Below are 18,917 nucleotides of genomic sequence, written 5' to 3' on the forward strand. Positions count from 1 at the left end.
TTTTTTTTTCTCTTCTTCTTTTGGTTTTGTTTGATCATTTAACAGAAGCCAGAGATGGAGACCTCTGCCCACTCAGCGCAGGTAGGCGTAGCTGACCCAGTAGAACAGTTGAAATCTGTTTTGGTGGACATGGTGCCGAGTTTTATTGTAGCGGTTTTAACCCAAACTCTGAAAGACAAAGATTTAACTGATGTACTAGGGCGAATGGCCATAGACAGGCCCGCCCAAGAAAAGTTCACATGTAAGCTGAACGTTAGAACGAGTAACTGAACAGCAAGAAAGACATCAAAAGATAGTGGCACAACTTCAGCAGGAGAATAACGAACTCCAGCTGCAACTTAGAGAGACAGACCAGTCCCTAAGCAAGGCAGAAAGGCTCATCGCAGAGCTTCAAAATGCTAGTAATCCTTCTGATAAAGAAGAGAAGGAAGATAGGGAGGAGCTAGGAGAGGCCCTTCAAGAGAAACAAGACGAGTTGGAATCAATCAAAGATCAACTCGCGGCAACTGCCGAAACGGACGTCGACGATGGGGTGATCAAAAACACACCTCCTGTAGTCGAACTGTCCCCGAGCGAATCACTCTCTCAGCGAGAGAACTTTCTGTGTGCATTCACTAACCCCACTGAGACAAATAAACACTGTCCATTAGTGACACAAGGAATCAATCTTGACGGCACACATGTTGAAGAAGTGGCATTAGCCCTGTGGGCTAATCAGACAGTCATTAGCCGAGAGTTATTCAACTCTTTGATGAAAGCTAACCCTGACATCATGTTTTATCCAGGTACCAAACACTTCCCTCTATTGCCCCATTCACAGGTAAACATGACTTCTGAGGGCGTATGTGCCTTAAAGGTGTGGTGGAATCACCGGGAGCTAACTCATTGCTTCCTCGTTATCCCCAACCTTCCGCACCCAGCTTACATAGGCAGTGACCTACTCGTCAGGCTGAATGTACAGGTCGACAGCATTAACAACATGCTGTGGTCCTTCAAGACTGTCGGTAACGACGCAGCTCCAGACACTGACAACCCAAAATCAGGACAATCCATTCCTGAGGCATGTCAGGTTGTCAACAAACTTAATGTGGTCATACCTGCCAACACGTCAGAGATGTACATAAGATTGAACATCCAACCAGGGCAACGCCGCCCTCACTCAAAGTTGATCTTTCAACCATCGCTTCTATTTGTAAATCTTGGGCTTTCCATTCAAGCCACTCCCTTGATGGATCTTCGCTCCAGATCCACACACCTGCTGGTACAAAACAAAACCAGGCAGGACATCCTGAGCCCTAAATCCACCCCACTGGGCTGGTTGATCAGTACAGAATTCCATGACTTATAGTTGAGAATTCCAGTGATAGGGGATATTCCTCTACAGGTGCTTTCAGGCAACGAAAATGTACATGTGGTGCATACAGCACCATCAGAGATTATAACACTCTTTCCTGCTGCGACTCTAACCCAAGAAGCGGTTTGTCGAGTCGATTTCACTGACTGCACACAAATGGTTCTGCAAACAGCCCATGTCATGTCAGTCAATTCATGCCCCGATCAAAATACACTATGCTCCAAGACAGAGCCTCCAGACTCTACTTCAGGCACACCTGCAGCAGATCCTGCTGTCACTTTCTCAGACCCCAACTCGATCCAAGCGGGGGACCCTTCTATTTGTGCCATGACCTTGTTCCTTTCAGATCCTTCTAAACATCCAATTTCAGCTGAAGATCGTGCTGCTAGCACATCTTTACGCTTCCTTTTCCGTGCCTCTCTTAAGGTCGTCAAGGACCTCTTTGTACTTGCCTCTGACCCACTCGCTGCACCTGCGTTTGTTGTGCCTCAGAGCCGCAGGGGGGTGATGCTAACTCAGGCCCATGACTCCCCTTGCACAGGACACAGAGACATAAAGGCAACCCTGAAGTCTCTACAGGTAGCCCCCTTTTCAATGGGCCAGGCCCTATGTTATCACAGAGAAACTTTCACCTGCCGTGTACCAGATCAAGGTCACCAAAGGACAGACAAAGCCTACCCTCAAATGGATACACCGCAACCAAATCAAGTTACACAAAAACCCCATGGGACTAGCAGGGGACTCCAAGATCCCAGTTAGGTCATAAATCTAGGAAGTATCAAAGAAAGTAAAGTTACACTTTACTTCGTAGAATAGTTCAGAAAAACTTAGATTTTTTTGTTTTGATTTTGCTTTCTCTCTTCATCTTTTGTCTCTCTCGTCGGCCATATTGTTTCAAATTGCAGACTACCAGGTCTCTGTCCACCAACCAGACTTTAACATAATTTGGCTAACTACCATAGTAACCATCTGTGTTTCCTCTGTTAACTCAATCATTCTAGCCACTGTCGGACTACACTTCGGTGACGTAGATTAGGAAAATCACAATATTCTGATCAAAATAAACGGACAATATCTGTTCCAAAATAATTAAACAACCATTAAAAGATATACTCTAAATAGTGAAAGCAGCTTAGCCTTAAATAAAATTACTCAAAACATCGAGCCACTTCTGTCAATCATACAGGTTGATTACGCTCACACACAACTTGTAAACGCCTTGATTGAAAACGTTGATAACGGACACGTTACATGAGATTGAATCATCAGTGAAGAGCTTACTATATGTAATGTTTCACCATACCACGTTCAAATTTTTTTGTTTGTTTGTGAGAACCCATCACCCCAATTAAGACAGACAACCATACACGTTTCATATAATACTAGGAACATCCAATTAGATATATATATGACACGACTCTCTTTCCAACACCTGCTAACGAGGCTGCTTGATCAACTTCACTTGGATTGGCCTGATTAATTCTCTCTTTGGCGAATTAACTTGCCAAGCAGGGGATATGTAGCCGTTCACATCAGCAGACACGTTTACGACCTCTCTTCCTGCAGGACTCAGGACTGTGGATTAACATTTATTTTACCAAGAAACAAAGGAACTGATCAATGATTTAAGTCTCCCTCTCAGACAGGATATTATGAACTTTTACAACACCTGGAATAAACAACCGAGCGGAAACAAAACACTCTGCTATCTACGAATTGACCCCAAAGACATGAACTGTGACCGAAACCAGTCTCTGCAAAGTCGTAAAATTGACCATCTGTTGAAGGACTGCTGAAGAACTGAATTAAACCACAGGTTTCAATTCTGCATCAAATGAACATTTATGTCTTTCTTCATCTAGATATTTGTAATTGTCACATTGAATGTATTATAATCATCTTTTTAAACTCAAAATCTGATCTTCAGAACAGGAATAAGAGTTATATTATGTTTAATAGGAATTTGACGTGGAGCGCTATTGCCATCAAGTGTTAGAATATCCATGAATACGTAACCTTCATAATTATATATTTAGACGTGTTATAAAGCATACTCTTTGATATTAGCTATAGAAGGTGTTATTTAAAGACACCAACTTCTTTTCCTACTTTATTAATATGTCTTATTAAGAATGTTGACTGTATAACATGTTTTTGTTCACCTACAGGCTGGGATTAACTGAGGATGTTCCCAGATGGTGTGATTTTCATCTCAACATGAATCTGATAGAAATGTTTGTCTAAATATATGACGTGAACCTACATCAACGTGGATCTGATAGAAATAATATCAAATGAATGTATGGTGACGTATATATGTTTAGATTCTTATTCTTAATCTTATTGAGTAAACTCGATTTAATTTAAACAATTGTCCTCCGGTCAGAATGGGAGTCACCCGTGGGCGGCACCCCTCTTTGCCTGCAGACCCCCCTCTTCTCATCCAGGTGATAAGAGCTCACACTGAGCTCTGATCTTTGGTTCTTTTTAGTTTTGGTTTCTTGAAGTTTAGAGCTTCAGCTCTTGCTCGCTTCTCTTCGGACTTCGGTCCGAATCACTTCTTTTAAGTTTGTGCCGTAGAGACGAGTCTCTGCCGAACTTTCTTTTTCACGCACAATTTTTGGAACATCAATTCTTTCTGGCTCAAGCAAGGTTTTTGAACTTTCTTCTCCAAAGTCTTTGCTCTTCAATTTTGAATGCCAATTCCTTAATTTCTGTCTTAATTTCGGTTCTGAAAAGAACCGCTTGCCAGAGACTGAAACGTGGGACCAGCCGGCGGAGTTCAATTGAACACATCTCACAGTAAGACTGCTGGTGGCAAGGGGTGTTGGAAGATTGAGTCTTGAGTCGTTTCTATTCAGAGCCCTCCTTTAAATCCAAATAGAATCCCAAAATTCCTTTATCAACTTTTTCTTTTTGACCATTTTCTGATCAAGTCATTCAAACAATACCGCGTCTTATCTCATTACTAAATATATAATGTCACCATACATTATAACTGCATTATCCTGATCATAATAATCCTATTCTTTATCTGTTTCATCTATACATTATTGTTTACCCCTTATTATATTCAATTTGACACATAAAATTCAGGACTTTGTCTGTGTGTTTTCTTGTTTAACATTTCCAGAACTTGCTTCTTTCAAGATATGAAACTGACTGATAAATTAATTAACTTATACCATTAAAGTTATTTTCTTCCTTTAACAGGAAGTGGTGCCCCTTCTTAAATATGAGGTTAAATAAAGATATAATAATAATTTAATTACGCTACATCCAATATGGTAAAAGAGGCGGGACATTTCCGAGAACCGTGCTGAGGAACTGACCAATAACGACAGAGCGGATCGGCAGACCAATCAGAGCAGACTTGGCCCACGTGGGTCTCTGCAGTCTGGGCTCAGCAGAGCGTAGCTGACAGACTCAGAGCGTAGAGGGAGCAAGGAGGAGCAGTACATGAAAACAGACACTTTTTTCGGACTTTAGCTATTGTGAACATACAAAAGTAGGTACATAGATTAAATATACTAACCCCAAAAAGGGCATAATATGGGAAATGTATTGAGTGTCATTGAAGACTTCAGGTGAAATAGCAGAGTGAAGTCAGCAGCAAGAATCGGCTACCAGAGCGGCTCCACGTTGCTGTCTTGAAACTCCTTCTTCAGAAAATGAATCCATGAGACTTTGTTGCATTTGGATCAACACAGAAACTGGACTTCATCTATTCACTTCCCTTTGAAGGCATTTGCATTGTTTATGAAGAACTCCTCACAAAGACGAGAAAAGGCACATTTGACCATGAGACGCTGTCAAACGTGTAACCAGAACAGTTTTAACTAACTTATTATTTGCACTGTGCACAGATTTACTGGAACATGTTCATCAGCTGGGGCAGCAATTTTTCTTTTCTTTTAAAATTGCACAAAATAATGAATAATTTATATGCATAATAGATCAGAGGGGATCATAACCCCAGACCTCCCAGTTGAGAGACGACCAACTCTACCCACTGAGCCACAGCCGCCCACAGTACTATTGAGTACATCTAATACCTGCCTGTGACAGTGAAACAGTCTGCAACTACTTTTGACAAACAAACACAGATACAGTAACCCCGTTATTCTTTTAGACTCAAAGGTTTGGAGACATTACACTATAAATAGACATAAATAGAATAAATAATAAGGACTTGTATCAGTGTACCCTGTTTAGCTGGACTGCAGTACAGCATTCCTCCACTATATAGCAGCTAGCACTATCATGCTAGCCAGCTAAATATCAAAATGCATTTCAATAACTTGACTTACTGGTTTTAACTACGTGCAACAAAGTTAACCAACATTAGCGCATGCAAACATACCTTAGCTGATAGGAATAACCGCATCTTTCTACATTTAGTCAATATGAAGCTAAATAACTGAGTCTAAAAGTAATGCTAGCATAACTTGCAGCTAGCTAACAAAGCTAACACATGAGGAAAATATAACAAATAAGGCCAAATTAGAGGAGTGTGGGAGCCCGGCTTGTGCAGACATGATGGTCACAGAGTGTGTTTTGTTGTTCAAATTAAAGTATTAATATGAAGCTAAATGACTGAATCACGAAGTGATGACTTACAGCTAGCTAACAGTGTCTTTCCCAAGGAGACAATAGATATATGGCTGCAGCAGCTGGGGATAGAACCCCTGACCTTGAGAGACGAGCAACACTACCAACTGAGCCACAGCCGCCACAAGTAAGATCACCTAATGTAACATTTCAATTTTGACAGGATTAATTGACAACAGGTTGGTAACTTAAATGGGTAGGGGGGCATCGCAGAAAGGCTGTGTAACCTACTGACCACATATCTTCCTGGGAGCTCCTGAGCTCTTTTGTCCCCTAAGTTTCCTCTGCATCGTTGGTGGAGACGGCCCGCTGCTATGGGACTGTGTTTTCAGTTTGGAGTATGTTCCTTTTTGCATACATGTCCTACATGCACACTTGATAATAAGGACACCACCTGCACTTGTGGAAATAACCTACATACACACATACAAAGACTTTATATTGTGTGCAGAATCCAGTACATCTGAAATCAATATTGCTCCATATCTTCACTCCATACAACATTAATATAATGATGCGACCATTGTGCATCGTTGTATTTCTTTCATTGCCAAACGAAGTTGCAAGTCGAGGAAACATCTGAACACATCATTGAGTCATTGAAGATATCTTTATTTATTGTTAGCACCAGATTAGACCTTCTGTGTAGTTCTCACAAAGTCTGTCATGGAGGTTAGATATTACAGGAAAACACTTTTTTAGTAAGTATCAAAATGTTATCAGTCCACCTTTATGTCCTCGAGAGATCATTGCTCATTTACAATGTGTTAAAAAATACAGACAATAAAATACAAAGTAGATGTTTATCATAAACTTCAGAGCAATTTCAACTTGAAGAGGATCATGATCAAATTATTTGATGGTAAATGAAACCAGAAGTTCAAAACACCTAAACAGATATTTATTTTATATTCATGTTAAATTGGAAAAATGTATTAGTGAGTGATTCTTGAGAATAAAAGTCTTTTAGAGCTTTCACACTTCTGATATTTTGGTGCTGAGCTGCATGTGTGAATGCAAACAGACCAATATTTCAGACTTCAGAGTTTCTCCTCCAGCCTCCTTAATTCTGAAGAAAGCTGATGTGAGAATTCCGCAGGATATAATCAGGAGAATTCATCTTGAGTCAGAAGGGAGAAGTGTCCAAAGCGCACAGCTTATCCACAGGGGTACCCCAAGGGTCAGTGCTTGGTCCCCTTCTCTTCTCCATATACACAAGCTCACTTGGTTCAATAATCCGCTCTCATGGCTTCTCATACCACTGCTATGCTGACGATACCCAGCTCTTCCTGTCATTCCCACCAGACGATGTTACAGTCTCTGCAAGAATCTCATCATGCCTTGCTGATATCTCTAAATGGATTAATGAACGCCACCTTAAACTCAATCTTTCAAAGACTGAGCTCCTTGTCATCCCAGCCAGTCCCTCTATGCAACCACAGATCAATATCCAGCTTGGAACAACCAAACTCATGCCCACAAAGTCTGCCCAGAACCTGGGTGTCATGATTGATGACCAGCTAACTTTTAAGGTTCAAGTAGCCTCGATTGCCCGGTCATGTCGATTTACCTTGTACAACATCAGGAAGATCAGACCTTACCTGTCAGAACATGATACACAGCTCCTGGTACAGGCTCTTGTGATATCACGCATCGACTATTACAACTCTACTGGCAGGTCTTCCTACATGCACTATCAAACCTCTGCAGATGATACAAAATGCAGCAGCACGACTGGTCTTCAACCTTCCTAAAAGAGCACATGTCACTCCGCTGTTCATCTCCTTACACTGGCGCCCAGTTACTGCTCGCATCAAATTTAAAACTCTGCTGCTCGCTTACAAAACAGCGACTGAAACGTCTCCTCCTTACTTTAACTCTCTCATCCAGGTCTACACTCACTCCCGCCCACTACGCTCTGCCAATGAAAGGCGTCTGATCCAACCTTCACAACAGGGTCCTAAGTCTCTGACTAGACTCTTCTCCTCTGTCGCCCCCCGGTGGTGGAATGAACTTCCAAACTCCATGTGATCTGCAGAGTCCCTCTGCACCTTTAAGAAAAAGCTAAAGACCCAGCTCTTTCATGAATACGTACTAACTTAATGATGATGGTCTCCATATTATTGATGATGATGATGGTAATGACGATGGTTTTTGTTTGATAACGATGACTTATAAGATGCTTTCTATACTGATTAGAGCTCTCAAGAACTGCCCTCAATGTTGTGCTTTGCCTCTGGTCACTTCCTGTCAGCACCTGTGTGTCCAATCAGACTCAAAGCTGATCGTTTGCTCTTACTGACATTGTTTCCTTTTTCATAGATCCTTGCTTGTGTTGTACGTACTCTCTGATGTACGTCGCTTTGGATAAAAGTGTCTGCTAAGAGAATCGTAGAATTGTAGAATTGTAGGACTAAAGAGTGGAGAAGAACATACTGGAGAACAGGAAACATGCAGCAGCAGGTTCATTAGAGCACGGAGATGGTAGAGGTGGCGTGCAGACAGTCTATGGTCGTGCAGCGATCACAGGGAATAAAGGTCACCACCCCCTCCCACTGGCTCCAGGTGAATTCTCCTGATTATATCCTGCTGCGTTCTCACATCAGCTCACTCTGACTTTCTGCAGAATGAATACGAGGGGGCTGGAGGAGAAACTCTGGCTGAAGTCTGAATGAAAAATGTGTCTGTTTGCATTCACACATGTAGCTCCTCCTGGAAATATCAGGAGTGTGAAAGCAACACAAACTCCTGTAGAGTTCAAACTATGAGTATTCTGTCTGGTCATAAAATGGTGCAGACACAGCAGGGTTTCCTTTCATGTTCAGCCTCCACTTCCTCGGGGGGAGGAGCTTCAGGAGCCGAGGGTTCCTCCTTATACTCCGACAGCGAGCCACTGGAGGTGGACAACAGCCTCCCACACACCAGCTCAGCTGCTTTCCCGCCCATGATGGACAAGTCCGTCACTGTTTTCTCTCTCAGCGACATGTCTCCATCGTCATCGTCGTCTATCAGCACAAATTCCTTGAGGTAAATCATCTCCACCCCGTGGAGGCTGTGGTTCTCTGTCGATTCCTCCGTGGTGTGGGCATCCACAAAGGTCAGAGTTGAAGTCTCTGTCAGGGTCTCATGTTGGTCTGTGGAGTTGTCCTCCGGCCCTGAATAGACCTGGCTGCATGAATCCATCACCCACGAGGAGTTTCTATGAAAGGCATCATCTTTCACGCTGTACCTCGGCTCCTGGCTGTGAGAGATGATGTCTGGTACACGGGACATCTTGCCTGTATCATCTCGACCTCTGACCCTGTGAGAACCGTTTTCTGTAGCATGACCATTCTCAGGATGAAACTTGAAAGCTGCCTTCTGGTATTCATTGTAGACCTGCACACTGCTGCTCCCTGCTGGTGAAGAGAGGGGGATGCCAGCAGTGTTTCCTTTTCCTTGTTTCTTCATGTATTTTCCTTTGCTGCACTGAAATGAAAAAAGAGAAACAATTAGCTTTTCACTTTCATAAAGTGATAATATTCTTTCATGTTTGTATTTTAAAGGTCCAATCAGTGAGATGTGTAGTGAATGAAATGATAAAATGACTTTACTATATGATCAGACATTAAGGAAACATGCTATGTTGAAGTGCTGTCTTCTCTGACAACAATGCAGCAGCCAGTATGTCCTCCTTCTAACTTTAGATTCTGCTCCTGAATGCTCTGGATTTGTTTGGACCAGAGAAGGTAGGCGCTTTTAAGACACCCCCACACGGCCGTTTTGGACGCCCCTCGGTTTGTCAGATATGAGAGCAGTTATCAGGTCAACAGGTGTTGCAGCGATGGAAGCAGCAAGAGAAGTGGTTCAGATAGAAGTGATTGTACCCGACCTAAAAAGCCTCTGCATGTTTCTAATAAGCTCCACGAGCAGAAACGTGCTCAAACTAGGATCAATATTGGAGATGCTTTTGAAAAATGGAGAGAGGTTAGAACACAGAAAGGTTTACAGACCCATGCAGAGCTGAATAAACACTGAAGCTTCAGTGTCCACCACACACTGATGGTAGAGGCTGCTGAGTAAAGAGTCCATCAGTATTAACTCATCCATTCATACACATTCACACACCTGCGACAAAGCAGTGGGAGCAACTTGGGCCCAAGGACACATCAGACATGTGGCTGCAGGAGCTGGGGATCGAACCCCCGGCCTTCCTTTTGAGAGTCGACCGACTCTACCACCGAACCACAGCCACTCCTTGTACAGGTGATAGTAAGTGCTGTGGAATAGTTGTATGAACAATCTGTCATTCAGCGTCGGACCCGGTGAATACATAAACGAGGCTGGAACTTTTAAAAGAAGCAAAAAATAACTTCAACTCCCAGAGGAGCAGCTCTTTGAAGACGGAGACGGATGAACTCCTCTAAAGTGCTCCATGTGTTTCATGTCTCTCAAGCACACACACACACACGCGCGCACGCACACACGCACGCACACGCACACACACACGCACACGCACACACACACACACGCACACGCACACACACACACGCACACGCACACGCACACGCACACGCACACACACACACACACACACACACACACACTCCCCTTCTCCACAAATACAACTTTGGAGATGAAGGGATGAATGCATCAGTGCGAGTGACTTCAGAGGGAGAGTGAGGCAGGATGTCAGGTGTTTTAAAGGTACAGCAGAAGAGCTACAGTCACAGCAGGAACGACTCTTCATGACACTAAATGTTCAGATATGAAGGATGAATTACATTTAGACCGGTAACATACATTAACTATGAGGTTAAAGGGAGGAGGAGCATTTCCACTTTGCACCTCTTTAGTCTAGATTCTGCACAGGAGCGTAGCTGACTGACCTTCTTACACTCGACTGGCTGCATGACAGAATCGGGACTCCATAAATGAATTATAACAACAATGTACATGTTAACGCGGGCTGCACTCCCAGCTTTTCGATGGTGAACGAGCGACAATAGATGAAAAATATATTGCGGTTGCATGATGGTCTTCACCTGGCTGTTGGCTGCAGCAGTAACCATGAGAGGGATTAAATGTGACAAATTTAAGGACAAAAATGACACATTAATCCTGTCTCAAGGTGGCCTCTATATACTCAAAGTGACATTAGGTCATCTGACAATGTCATGAATGAACCCTCATAGACCTCAAGATTCATCTCAGCATGAAGAACTTCACTGCAGGACTGAATGTACATGTCCTCTGGTAAAGTGACTGAAACTATCCCATGAGAACGATGGGAGTTCAGTGTGTCTGCAAACAGCAGCGCTGTGACTTTAAAGCTATATGAGCACCGCACAGGTAAACACAAGATGAACACAGACATCATATCTTTCATAACCCACTTAAAGTCAAACATTCAGAAAACAGATTTACCTCAAACGTTCCTCGGTCGAACTCGTCCTGGAGCTGCTGCTGTAACGAGAATCACATGGCAGGGGCGGGATGACCCAGCGTGCGTGCGTCCCTCTGCTCTGTAGTACGGCTGCTGAAAAATTATTTCTCCTCCTCCGTCTTTAAACAGAGACTCTCCTCCTCACACACACCCTCCCCCCTCGGAGAAACTACAACCGCTCAGTGTGCGCAGGGAGGCAGGCGCAGGATGCTTCACTGATTGCTGATTTTGTTATTTGGGGCTTTTGCTGAACTTGTGTTTTTTTTGTTTTTTTTTGCCCCAAATGGAATGACCTTCACATTCATACAGCTGTACATTTTCACACCTGGAAACAATCAACTGAACATCTACTACGACACTCACCTTTCAGACACCTGCTCTCTTTAAAGTAGAATAACTATAAGGTAACATACAGTGAGATTCTTTCACCCATGAGTCAGAACATTATGACCATGTGACCACAGTATTAATCAAACACAGAAGACGAAGCAGCAGGGGCAACTTCAGGTTAAGTGTCTTGCCCAAGGATACACCGGACATGTGGCTGCAGGAGCTGGGGATCGAACTCCTGACCTTCAGGTAGAGAGACGACCGACTCTACCAACGGAGCCACTGCTGCCCTGTTGGCCCCCCTGTCTTCTGAAAACACCCCTAACATGGACTCCTCTAGACCTCTGAACGTGGGATGTGGTATCTGCAGGGACCGAGGTGTTAACAGTAGATCCTTTAAGCTCTGTAAGTTACAAGGTGGGTCCTCAATCCCATATCCCTGAGGTCCAGTTTTGGTGCTCACTTGCCAAATGTCAGGGATCCGATCTGCAGCTACGTAGCCCAAAACACAACCAACTGCGATGCACTGCCTGATCAGAACCTGCAGTAACTTTTTTCAGCTATATAAACTGCAGCAGCTCTTCTGTTGGGTCAGACCACATGAGCCAGCATTTGCACCCCACTCACATCAATGAGCCAGGTCGCTGGTTTAACTGTTTGACCATTGTTGGTACTGACCACTGCAGACTGGGAACACCCACCAAGAGCTGCAGCTTTGGAGGTGCTCCGACCCAGTCGTCCAGCCATCATAATTTATCTCTGGTCTAAGTCGCTCACTTCAGAATCAGAATCAGAATCAGAATCAGGGTTTATTGCCAAGTACATTTACACATACAAGGAATTTGACTTGGTGTATTGGTGCTAAACAATTAACAAATAAAGCAGAACTAGCAACAACTTAAATAATACAGAATAAGAAGATATTACAATATATAAAATAGAATTTAAAAATATAAAATATAAAAAAAATTAATGTCACCCATTTCATTTGGTTAATATTTTAAATAGAGACTTTGGATATAGGGAGTCGTTTTCTGTTTTCTTTAAATAAAGGTTTTGTTACATTTCTTTGTTCTGTCTGGTTGAAAAATATCAGAAATTTGAGGTTGTTATTTTTCACGCAGACTTGTTGCTGCAGTGGTTAGCGCTGTCCCCTCACAGTGTGGAAGTTCCTAATCTGAATCCCCGTCCTTCAGGAGTCTCTCTGTGTGGAGTTTGCATGTTCTCCTCATGTGTGGGTTCTCTCCTGGTACTCCGGCTTCCTCCCACATTCCAAAGACATGCTCGTTAGGTTAACTGCTGACTCTAAATTGTCCGTAGGTGTGAATGTGAGTAGTTCTGGTTGACCTACCACCTCTGCCAGACCTTTGTAGACCCCCGCTCCCCTCCCCCTCAGTGATGATGAACATGTGGCCCCTTTTCTGCACAGAAGGCAGATCAGCTTCTTATAAAAAATAAAAGCAGATTAACCTCCTGGATTGCCGTTGCTAAAAGTCCAAACTGGATGTTTTTTAAATTCTATTTTCTCTCATTTTAAAATCCAAAAAATGGATGAGAGGAGCTGTTATTCTATCTAGACCAAAACCTGTCCTTCAATCCTTTAAAAAAAAAAGGTCAGTTTCTTCTTTTTAAATTGTCTTAGAAACCCAGACTATACATCAACTCTTTTCCTTTTCTTGTGCTGAGACACGGTGCCAGAAATGTGTTTGTGCAGCGATGCATGAGAAGCTGCTTCTCTCAGTCCCATGCACTGAATGTGTTTCACTAAATAATACACGAGGACAGACCTCCACATACATGAAATCAAATATTGAAAAGAAGTCGTTCCCTGTGGGGGGGGGGGGGGGGGGGGGACACTTGTCATCTTACAAACTGCTCATGTTCAGTCAGACCTACAGCATGGAGCACTGCTGATAAAACCAAACACACATCTTTAGATCCCTCACCAGACAACATGTCCCCCTTCAGGTTCAAAGTCAGCAGAATGACCGGGGTATCAGTTTCAGATTAAAGATGAACATTCACTCGAGACAATTAAGCATAAAGACTCAGAGCACGAGGGAACAGCTTATCTGACTCCGCCCACTCAGTCTGCAAAAAGAACACAACACATCTAAAGTTCCATTTAGGCCGTCTGAACGTCTTTATCGTGAGCACAGATATAAAAAAAAAAAGGACACTTTGTGTTTCTAAGGAGGGACGCAGATTAAACTTTTGACCTGCTTTACTGATCTACCAGACTGCATGCAGCTCTCAGCTGATGTCCTCCTATAGCTCAATACCTACAGATATTCAAGAATTAGAATAAGGGGCGCTGGTGGGGCAGTGGTTAGCCTGCACGCCCCATGTACGGAGGCTGTGGTCTTCCAAGCAGGCAGTCCAGGCTCAAATCCCGCCTGTGGCTCCTTTCCCGCATGTCATTCCCCACTCTCTCTCTCCCTGGTTTCTGACTCTATCCACTGTCCTATCTCTCCAATAAAAGCCCAAAAATAAATCTTAAAATAATTAGAATTCCATTTAGATGCATTTATTGACACTGCATGTTGTACAACAAGATGGGAAATGGACTTGAACTTGTATATTTATTTTCTAGTTGTGACGGTCCTCCATCAACACTTTGATATCAGTCCCATCACGTGACACGTGTTCCTCTCATGGTGCTGCATTTGGAAACGGACGCCTCGGGCTGAAGACGGGCCCCCCGGACCCTCCGGACCCCCCGGACCCTCGATACTTTCAGTGCTGTCCCAAAACCTGAGCGTCACCCTGCCTGGTGTCCACAGAGGCTCCATGAACTGGGCTGTGATGCTGACGGGAGCTGTGATGACTCCTACCCCTGATGATGATGAGACAAAGGAGAAGGACTGCTCAGTAACCATGACAACAATACAAATAATGAGTATGACTGACATAAGATCTATAAGAGCTAAAAAAAAAACAGGTAGTGGATGAATCAACAGTCCTCTATACGACGCTATTTATGGTTTCTTAAAACTTGGTTCAGGAACATCCCTTCACCCGTACTTCCATCTTCCATCTGTCTACCCTCAATCTTCTGATTATCCAACCTCGCTCATCATTTTGATCTCTGCCTGCATATTACAGTAAACTGTTCTAAATCAATGTCTTTCTTGGTGTGGTCTTTGTTAGTGATAATGAGAATATGTGTCTTTGTATCAATGCTGCGTGTAGTTGAAGAGAATCTCAATGTGAACTAAAGAGTGGAGAAGAACATACTGGAGAACAGGAAACATGCAGCAGCAGGTTCATTAGAGCACGGAGATGGTAGAGGTGGCGTGCAGACAGTCTATGGTCGTGCATCGATCACAGGGAATAAAGCCCAGAGTATACTTTGCTTTTAGCTACGCGTATGAGAACACATGACATCAGCTTGTGTATCGTGCGGTGGTTTGGAGCGTTGGTGGTGAACGTCCTTAAAAATGTATGATATGCGTCCGAGATATTCAATATGCATATAACCGCTCGTAGCAGTGTTGGGTTGCCATGGTGATAAGACCAGAAATTACAACATCTGAGACACCAGAGAGCTGCTACAACAATGGAGGAAAGTTTGAAAGAAAAGTTAATCGATGACGTCTGCAACTACCGTACCCGCACAATGATGCGTCATTGCCACTGCATTGACATGTCGCTGCTGATTTATGTGGTGCTCCCTCTAGAGGAATCCTCCAGTAACACACTTTGTACAAAGGGAAGGATGTGAACTTTCACCACACAGCCGCTTGTCTACGCGTACCTGTCGTTCAAAAGCAAGAATATTTGAGCTCTTAAACATCACCACCCCCTCACAACTGGCTCCAGGTGAATTCTCCTGATTATATCCTGCTGCGTTCTCACATCAGATCACTCTGACTTTCTGCAGAAGAAATACGAGGAGGCTGCAAATATCAGGAAGTTTTTCAGGAGTTTTCTGTAAGTGTGAAAGCTCTAACAGTCAGGTTTGAACAACAGTGGGATGAAATATATATCACCTTTGTGCTTCTCTATCTCAGCCAGGCAGACAGACAGCATCCAGAGACTCAGGGAAGTCTGCATCCTGCCGAGGAGCCAGGCCGAGAGAAAAAGGAGCCGAAAGGGGGAGGAGTCAGAGAAGGACCAGACACCCTGCAGAGCGGCAGTCCTGGGAACTGGTAAGTCTACCTGCTTCACATTCTCCAGGACAGGCTCGTCCTGCTGGCCTGTCAGAACGAGGAGAAAGACAGAACGCCTTCATTAGAGTCAGACGTTTCTTTATGTTCTCCTTTTAAAAAAGTCTAAAATCATATTAACACTGCTCACTCTGGTTTTCATTCTTCAGTAAACATCCGCCCACTTTGTGTTCCTTTCTTTCTGACAGCAGAGTCAGGACGCTCTCCCACACCAGACGTCCCGTACGAGAGGTGGCGCTCAGGCAGACGTCCACCTCCACTCCTGCGTCCAGCTGCCGGTACTCCAGGACTCGAACCCGCAGCATGAACGCACCCTTCTTCAGTTCATCAACCGGCTCCAGGGTTTTCAAACTCTGACGGACCCGAACCAGACCTGCAAAAAGAACCAGTCATACCACAACACTTCAAAGTCTTTATTAAGATTTTAATCACCATTATCTTCTTTTCAGAATCATGGAAACTGAAATTGAAACACGATTGTGTTTCTGAGACAGAGAGAAGACCAAACACATTTAGGGATCGAGACCGAGTCAAGACCAAGACATTTAAGACCATAAATATCAATGACAGATAATCATCTTGTGTTTAGGGGGCGTGTCACTCACTTAGACCGAGACCTTCATAAAGTGGTCTCGAGACTACCTGGAACTAACAAAAAGATGGATTGCTGCATTTTTTGTTTTCATATGGCTGATCAGCATTAAATAAGAGAGCTGCTGAACATGTGAGAGATGTTTACCTGCAGGACTGAGTCTGAACTTTCCATCAGTCAGCACCATGAGGAGCAGTCTGCGGCACAGGAACTCGGGGAAGCACAGGGGGGTGTCTCTGTAGTCGGTGTCTGGGTAGTCCCATTCGTACCCTGCAGCACTGCAAAACCTCCTCAACAGGGGGACCTGCAGCCTTGAAAACGCAGACTCGACTTGTAGCTGTCAACTTATGTTTGAAAAGCTTCCCGTTTCTAAGTTCACCTTTGACCTTACCTGCAGTTCAGAGCTGTGTAGTCCACCTCACACTGTTTGCTTTCTGAGTACAGCTGGCCTCTCCTCCGAGTCAGGATCCGGATCAAGTATTTAATGTACAGAAACACGGAGCTCGGGAGACTGTGGTCGTCGAGGACACTTCTTTTAAGCGCCATATGTGATGAGTAAATGTGAACATAGAGGAAACACACGGAGCAGACTGTGAGCGACGACACTATGAAACTCTGCGCTGTCCCCATGGCGTCAAAATCATTTCATTTAGCAGGCTCAACGAGGTTAGAGGAACTTCTTATTAATACACCTTCAAATTACATGAAGTCAACATTCCCACCGAGTGTGTGACGCTGGGAAAGTACGGAATGCGCGCTGGGACAAACAGACAAAAAGCGCTTTGTGTGTTTTGGTTAAGAATCATATTCACAAAGAAAGATTTCTCATTGTCTTTCAAACAAACACTCAATATATAGAACTACAGACATTTTATGAATCTTTAAAGTATTAAAAATCAAGAAAGCTTTACAGGCATCCAATATGTACAAATATTGATGACATTAATTACTAGATAAGTTTGTTCTTTAAAGAGGACATATCATCCCCCTTCTCCACCTTTTCAAACAGTCCCCTGTGGTCTAAATGAAACATCTGTGCTGTGCTTTGGTCAAAATATAACATGAATCAAGCACCAGAGGAGGTTTGTGACCCTGTATAAACCAGCTCTCTCAGAACGCTCCGTTTTGGTGTGTGTGTCTCTTTAAATGTAATGAGCCCCCCCCCCCCGAGTTTTCACAGTAGACATCACTCCTCTGTAGAGAGAATAAAAATTGCCGACCTGCTCAAAAGTTTTGTTCTAGACTGGTGGTGGAGTCAATGGGTGGAGTTACCAGGGGAGGGGAGGGGCTTTTATTTCCAGAATTCCACTGTGACATCACAAGGAGAGCACATTAGAAACAGAGCATTTTTCTCTGTGTTGTAAGACTTATGCAGACCACAAACAAAGGACTGGATGGATTTATTTCACATGTTGTCATTAGACACTCAGGTTACACAAATATATGTTCACAAACACTGTAGAGGTGGATTTTTCATAATATGTCCCCTTTATTAGTATTTTTCGGCTACAATGCAAAGCAGGAAATCAGGGAGAGAGGGGTATGTGGAAGGAGCTACAGGCCGGACTTGAACCCGGGCTGCCCGCTTGGAGGACTATTGGTGGGTTCCATTTGATGTCGGGAGTTGGAAATACTGAGTTGCCGGTCTGATACGTACTCTGTAATGCCCCCCTTAAGTAGGAATTCTGACTTGGAAACTTGGAGAACCTTCAGTAGCTCTTATTAAAATCCAACATGGCTGCTACATGCATCAGTAGTAACGTTTAAGCAGCGTACAAAATAAAGCTACTCCTTGAGACGTCCATGTTGCTTGGACAAGTTATTGCCAACACGCAACTGGAATGAGATTCACTCAGGTGTGACGTTATCCCCAGCTCCAGGACCTGAGGTAAATGGAAAGCACCGTGAAGCCTCCGTACACGGGGCGCTACCTAACCACTAGCCTACCTGCATAATGACTTCTTTTCATATACGTTTCAAGCTTTTTCTTTAGTTTCTATTTTTGTTATTTTATATTTAAAGTGCTGCTAATGTTGTTTCATTACATCTCACTATTTTGTATGTATGTATGTATATGAACCTTTATGAACAGTTAGTGGGACGTCCTCCTGTACTCATGTGTTCCTGTGTTGGATGAAATTAATTGTGAATATATTTTAATAATGAAGTGTACTGTAGTGTTTGTGACATTGACATCAGAAGTTTAGCGGTAGCTGCAGTGGCTCTCGTCATCCCTGCAGGGGGCCAGTCATGTTGGCGGTGCTGGTGAGAGAGATGAGTGGTACATGGGGCCGGCCCCCTGCCGGGGTGCTACCGCTGACCTTGCGGTGCCATGCCACCAAACTCAGCGCATGTGTGGCTTTAAAACCGGCATGCCACAAACAACAGTGGCGTGCCAGCTCTCCATGTGACCGTCTTTGATCTCACCGTCACTCC

General features: G+C 43.7%; 2 protein-coding genes across 2 annotated transcripts; both read right to left on the bottom strand.

The window, feature by feature from the left end:
• Positions 1–7,827: 7,827 nt before the first annotated feature.
• si:ch211-12e13.12 (uncharacterized) lies at positions 7,828–11,470 on the bottom strand. Its single transcript, XM_061037244.1, has 2 exons — positions 11,372–11,470; positions 7,828–9,433 (listed from the first exon to the last, which is right to left on the bottom strand). Exon 2 carries the CDS (start codon positions 9,413–9,415, stop codon positions 8,747–8,749), a length of 669 nt encoding a protein of 222 aa, XP_060893227.1. The 5' UTR covers positions 9,416–9,433; positions 11,372–11,470; the 3' UTR covers positions 7,828–8,746.
• A 2,761-nt stretch (positions 11,471–14,231) lies between these two features.
• si:ch211-12e13.1 (uncharacterized) lies at positions 14,232–17,236 on the bottom strand. Its single transcript, XM_061037245.1, has 5 exons — positions 16,873–17,236; positions 16,629–16,792; positions 16,020–16,262; positions 15,713–15,919; positions 14,232–14,556 (listed from the first exon to the last, which is right to left on the bottom strand). Exons 1-5 carry the CDS (start codon positions 17,109–17,111, stop codon positions 14,330–14,332), a joined length of 1,080 nt encoding a protein of 359 aa, XP_060893228.1. The 5' UTR covers positions 17,112–17,236; the 3' UTR covers positions 14,232–14,329.
• Between the last annotated feature and the right edge of the window lie 1,681 nt (positions 17,237–18,917).

This window comes from Labrus mixtus, chromosome 5 (assembly GCF_963584025.1).
Source record: "Labrus mixtus chromosome 5, fLabMix1.1, whole genome shotgun sequence".
Taxonomy (NCBI): domain Eukaryota; kingdom Metazoa; phylum Chordata; class Actinopteri; order Labriformes; family Labridae; genus Labrus; species Labrus mixtus.